Source organism: Cebus imitator, unplaced genomic scaffold, assembly GCF_001604975.1.
Source record: "Cebus imitator isolate Cc_AM_T3 unplaced genomic scaffold, Cebus_imitator-1.0 Scaffold59, whole genome shotgun sequence".
In the NCBI taxonomy this organism is placed as follows: Eukaryota; Metazoa; Chordata; class Mammalia; order Primates; family Cebidae; genus Cebus; species Cebus imitator.
In genome coordinates, this window is record NW_016107374.1 from 2,003,512 (window position 1) to 2,009,722 (window position 6,211).

General features: G+C 53.4%; 1 protein-coding gene across 2 annotated transcripts in view; it reads right to left on the reverse strand.

Annotated features, from left to right (window-relative positions):
• The window catches only part of PRR5 (proline rich 5), a 61,904-nt gene that overhangs the window by 16,114 nt on the left and 39,579 nt on the right, over window positions 1-6,211 (reverse strand). For both annotated transcript variants that reach the window (XM_017529501.2, XM_017529500.2), the window contains one exon: window positions 2,299-2,347. In XM_017529501.2, coding sequence (XP_017384990.1) covers window positions 2,299-2,347 — 49 coding nt within the window. The remainder of the gene's footprint in view (window positions 1-2,298; window positions 2,348-6,211) is intronic.

Sequence of the window (6,211 nt, forward strand, 5' to 3'; positions counted from 1 at the left end):
ATCTTTAAAAAAAAAAAAAAAAAAAAAAAAAAAAGAAATGTACAGAATTGGCAAATCCAGAGACAGACTGTGGATGAACGGTTGCCTCCTGCTAAGTGGGGGGTAAGGGGAGAGACTCTTATGGGTGCAGGGTTTCTTTTTGGCATAATGAAAAAGTCTCAGAATTAGATGGGGTGATGGTTGTACCATTTTGTGAATATATTAAAAATTGGCCAGGCGCAGTGGCTCACACCTGTAATCCCAGCATTTTGTGAGGCTGAGACAGGAGGATCGCTTGAGCCCAGGGGTTCAAGACTAGGCTGTGGGCAACAGAGCAAGACCCCATCTCTACAAAAAATTGAAAAATTAGCCAGGAGTGGTGACATATGCCTGCGGTCCCAGTTACTCAGCAGGCTGAAGTGGGAGGATCTCTTGAGCCCGGGAGGTTGAGCCGTCATCACGCCACTGCCCTACAGCCTGGGCGACAGAGCGAGACCTTGTCTCAAAAGACACAACAACTCGGCTGAGTGCGGTGGTTCACGCCTGTAATCCTATCCTAGCACTTTGGGAGGCCAAGGTGGGTGGATCACCTGAGGTTAGGAGTTCAAGACCAGCCTGGCCATCATGGCGAAACCCCATCTTTAAAAAAAAAAAAAAAAAAAGACATAACTAAAATCCATTAAATTGTATACTTTAAGGCCAGGCGCGGTGGCTCACGCCTATAATCCTAGCACTTTGGAAGGCCAAGGTGGGTGGATCACTAGGTCAAGAGATGGAGACCATCCTAGTCAACACGGTGAAGCCCTGTCTCTACTAAAAATACAAAAAAATTTAGCTGGGCATGGTGGCGCACGCCTGTAGTCCCAGCTACTCGGGAGGCTGAGGCAGGAGAACTGCTTGAACCCAGGAGGCGGAGGCTGTGGTGAGCCAAGATTGAGCCATTGCACTCCAGCCTGGGTAACAAGAGTGAAACTCTGTCTCAAAAAAAAAAAAAAAAATTGTACACTTTAAATGGGTGAATCGTATGGCATGTGAATTATACCTCAATAAAGCTGTTAAGTAACCATATATATTTTTTTGAGACGGAGTCTTGCCCTGTCACCCAGGCTGGAGTGCAGTGGCGTGATCTCGGCTCACCGCAATCTACACCTCCTGGGTTCAAACGATTGTGCCTCAGCCTCCCGAGTAGCTGGGATTACAGGCACCTGCCGCCACACTCAGCTAATTTTTGTATTTCTTTTTTTAATACAGATGGAGTTTCACCATGTTGACCAGGCTGGTCTCAAACGCCTAACCTCACGAGCCACCTGCCTCAGCTTCCCAAAGTTTTGGGATTACCATGAGCCACTGCACCTGGCCAATATTTTTTAAAAACCCCTAAAACAGTATGATTTGAAGGACCACAGGCACATCCTCACCCCACCCAATGGGCAAGGTAGGTGCCTCGCTCCCAGCCTGCACAAGATGTCCCTGCAGTGAGCAGGGCCCTGGGCACCACCACAGCCCTGACAGCTAAAGGGGCACTGGGCCAGGCCTCACTGGCTGCCCTTTCTCCCTGTGTGACCTCAGGCAGGTCGCATCACCTCTCTGAGTGCCAGGTTCCACCATACTGCATGTGTGTGCATCGACAGTACAGGCCTTTTTGCCAGATGGGGCGCAGCAAAGGTGAGCTGCTGAGCACCGGGGACAGGCACTGTGGGTGATGTTGATGGTACAACCACCATCACCACCGCGCAGCTCAGGTCACTGGGGCCACGCATGCCCCAAACCTAGACTGACATCCCAGGAGTCTGGGGGGAGGGACATCACTGCAACCAGTGGGAGGCGATCACGTGCCAGGCACAGAGCTAACAATTCACCACATCTCAGCCGGCTGCGGTGGCTCACGCCTGTAATCCCAGCACTTTGGGAGGCTGAGGCGGGCGGACTGCCTTGAGGTCAAGAGTTAGAGATTGGCCTGGCCAACGTGGCGAAACCCTGTCTCTACAAAAATACAAAAATTAGCTGGGCACGATGGTGGCTGTCTGTAATCCCAGCACCTGGGGAGGCGGAGACAGGAGAATCGCTTGAACCCAGGAGGCGGAGGTTGCAGTGAGCTGAGATCGCGCTGTTGCATTGCAGCCTGGACTACAGAGCGTGTCTTATCATTTAACCTCCACAACAATCCGTGTGGCTAGACAGGGAACCAGGCAGGTCCTTGGAACCACAGGAAGACAGCAGAAGAGCCGGCGCACCACACCCCCGGGCACAGGCGGACCCCGGTCCTCTCTGGCCGGCTCATGAGGCAGGCCCAGCCTGGCTGGAGCTAGACCCACCTACCTGTAGGTACTCCGTGAAGAAGGACCCCAACTCTGTCTTCAGCAGCTGCCTATGGGTGGGAGGGGAGACAAGAGTGAGTCCCAGACTCCATTGCACCCGATGGGGGACCCAGGGACTGGGGTAGGGGCCTCCTGGGCAGTGGGAGACCAGCCTGCTCAGCCCAAAAACATGGGGAGTGGACAAATCCCACCCATCCAGACCTGCAGGGGCTGGGTCACACATCCCGGGCCTCCATGGGACGCAGCTATGGCTCATCAACTAGGTCCCTGCATCCCTTTCACAGCAGAGGAAGCTGAGGGGGCCTCAGAGGGTAAACAGTGGCCTCTGCGTCTCACACTTTCTGGAGAGACACCTGGTGGGGCTGGGCCTGCAACACTTGGTTTGTTCCCGCCTTCCACCTGCCCAAATCCCTGATGCCAAGGGCTCCTCCTCTCCCCCCCTGCAGAGCATCTTCCCAAGCGTCTCCTCTTTATTCCAGGGAAGCTCATTCAGTCACCAACCCAGCTGCAGGCATGAACTGGAGCTCCCCTTTTATTGCAGGGGAGGTGAGAGAGGCTCGCAGAGGTCAAGAGACCAGACCAGGGCCACATGGGACACGCCAGAGCAGAGATCTGAACCCTGTCCTTTACACTCAGCGCTGACAATTCCTCCTTCCCTCCCTGCACACCTCCAGGGCCCAAGAGAACGGGAGCATCACATTCCACATCAGCCAGGCTGAAAGCACACAGGCACTGCCAGCGCACAGGCCCTCAACATGACTCCTGACAAATACACCAGAAATCTTATCTCCACCTCCCAGGTTCAAGCAATTCTCCTGCCTCAGCCTCCCGAGTAGCTGGGACTACAGGTGTGCGCCACCAGCAAGGCTAATTTTTGTATTTTTTAGTAGAGACGGGGGTTTCACCAAGTTGGCCAGGCTGGTCTCGAACTCCTGACCTCAAGTGATCCACCCACCTTGGCCTCCCAAAGTACTGGAATTACAGGCGTGAGCCACTGCACCTGGCCCCAACGTTTTAAATTACAGTGCACTCAATATTCATTTTTCCATAGTCTTTTTCATTTCTCTATCTGGTTATAACCAAACAGTAAAACATGTTGGGTATGTTTATAACCAACAGTAAAACAGCTTTCAACATTCTGACAAAAGTTTTGGCCGTTGACAAAACCTTTGTCATTTAATCTGTACTAAATAAATGTGAGTTTGGCTGGCAGATGAGGGCGGGGCTGCTATACAACTCTTTCAGTCAGCAGCCTGGCCTCCTAGTCCACTCCTTCACTGAATACCGGGAGTTTGAGTATGTTCTTCATCAGTCACGCAGCGGGGGTCTGCAGGACGGACCCTGGCAGGGGATCTGACCCACAGACCCAAGCTTGCACAACGGATGAATAATGTACACTGACTCAGGTCTCTTGCCTGTCAGCACAACTAAAGGGCTCTACTGTTGGGCCCAGTCTTCATTTGCATACGAGTATAACTTTCTAACTTCACTTCAGCTTCTGATTGGTCGTGTTCCACAAGCAATCGAACATTTGCATAGGGTGCTTCACTTCAGCTTCTGATTGGTCACTTTCTGCAACCAATCAGACTGAGTGAAGGCCACTACTTTATTCACATAGTGTGTACACCAAGTAACCAATGGGAAACCTCCAGAGGGTATTTAAACCCCAGAGAATTCTGCAACCAGGCCCTTGAGCTGCTTGCTCGGCCTGCTCCTACTCTGTGGAGTGTGCTTTCCTTTTCAAGACATCTCTGCTTTTGCTGCCTAATTATTTTCTTGCTTTCTTTGTGTGTTTTCTCCAATTCTTTGTTCAGAGCGCCAAGAACCTGGACACCCTCCATCTGTAACAGAGGGTCCTGGGGGTTAACTGGGATCAGCAGCAGCTGGAGCCCAGAAAAGCCTTCCTCACCCTCTCCTTGCCCATGATGAGCATGGGCGTGAATGCTGATGAAGGAATGAATGAATGTCTTCTTCAGGACCAAGAGGCCCCTCAGCTCACAAGGGCTGGAAATCCCAGAGTGGCCCTAATGAAGCCCTACCTGGGGTGGCTTCGATCCACTGGCCACCTCTCGGGCTCCCCTCGCCTCCTGTGATGTTCCTCTCACCCAGCAGCTCACACCGAATGAACTCAGCCCACTCCTTTTTCTGGGCACGGGCGAGGGGCACGACTGGCTGAGCATCTGCGCATTTGTACTATGCCCACCAACAATCCCGGACCCCAGTGAGAGCACAGACACGGCCTCAGATCTGAACCGACCACAGGCTGAGGAACAGTGGCCAGTTGGGGCCCCACTGCCTCTGGCTAGGAATGCTGCTGACCGCCTCCTCCACCTCTCAAGCCTGCAGGTAGATGGTGCTCACAATGAATGCTAAATGGACAGGTGACTTCCACCTGGCAGCCGCCAGCACTTGGAATGCCCTCATTCCTGACCTGTGAGACCCCTTCCAGGCAGGGGAGGGGTGGGACACCAACTCCAGCCACACAAAAGCCCTACAAGATGGGAACCATGTTCATTCCAGAGATGGGGAGACTGAGGCTCTGGGGGCGTACTGACGAAGTCAAAGGGTGGACCAGGGAACCCAAGGTTGGAGCCATAGTCCTGAGCATTAAAAACAGGCATCCTTCCTATAGGACATGAGGAGAGGGCCTGCCCAGTCTGGCATTGTGGGAAACTTAAAAGTCAAGTAGCTTAAATTCAAACAGCACTTCTGCCCTGAACATGAGACCTGCTGTTGACAGGCTGCAGGCATGGCCGCGTGGCCTGAGCTGAGCTGAACATGGGCTGGGTCCACACCCTAAGGGAAACCCCAAGCCAGCCCCATGTCTGCTAGGAATAAAGAGAACACCATGCCAGGGAGGGAGAAGAGGGGCCGTGGCTGTCCTCAAAGTATAGGAGGGGAGCCCAGGGGATGAGGCTGCAGCAAATCCCAGGCCCCAGGGTCTAGCGGGTCACAGAGGGGACAGCCTGGGTGTTATCTGGGATGTCAGCCTCAAGAGAGACAGCTGTGGGGTCAGAAGGCAGAGACTAGGATACCCGTTCATGGGGTTTGCTGCTTCCTGGGAGCAGCTGCGCCAGCAGGACCTAGTGCTGGAGCTAAGCAGGGACAGATCCTCTGTGACTGGGCTAGGAGCCAGCAGGAGAGGCCTTGGAGGGACCAGAGCAGGTGGTGAGCTCCTGTCCATGAGCTCCTGCACCACCCTGAGGACTCAGATGCAAGCTTCTCACGGTCCAAGGCAGACCAGTATCAGCCACATGGGACGCTGGAAGAGAGGCTGCCCCGGATGGACACCCTGGCACAACACAGGCAGCAAGAGCAGCCCAGGCCACTGAGCACAGGGGAACAGCCTTCATGACTGAGCACAACCGGGGTGACGGGGCCTCGGATTCCATCTAGGAGGGTGGGTCACATCATGACATTGTTAGGGATAATGTTACCCAAAGCCATCAAGGTAAAAAGAGGCTTGTGGGCTGGGCACGGTGGCTCATGCCTATAATCCCAGAACTTTGGGAAGTCCCAGCAGGCAGATCACCTGAGGTCAGGAGTTCAAGACCAGCCTGACCAACCTGGAGAGACCTGTCTCTACTAAAAATACAAAATTACCTGGGTGTGGTGGCGCATGCCTGTAATCCCAGCTCCTTGGGAGGCTGACGCAGGAGAATTGCTTGAACCTGGGAGACGGAGGTTGGGTGAGCCATCATTGCGACATTGTGCTCCAGACTGGGCAACAAGAGCAAAACTGCGTCTCAAAAAAAAAAAGAAATTCTTGGGTCCTTAAACCAGCAGCCCTCTGGACGGAGAGTGACTTCATGATTAAGATTTTTTTCTTGTTTTCTCAGCCAGATGCAGTGGCTCACGCCTATAATCCCAACACTGAGGCAGGAGGATCACTTGAGCCCAGAAGTTTGAGGCCA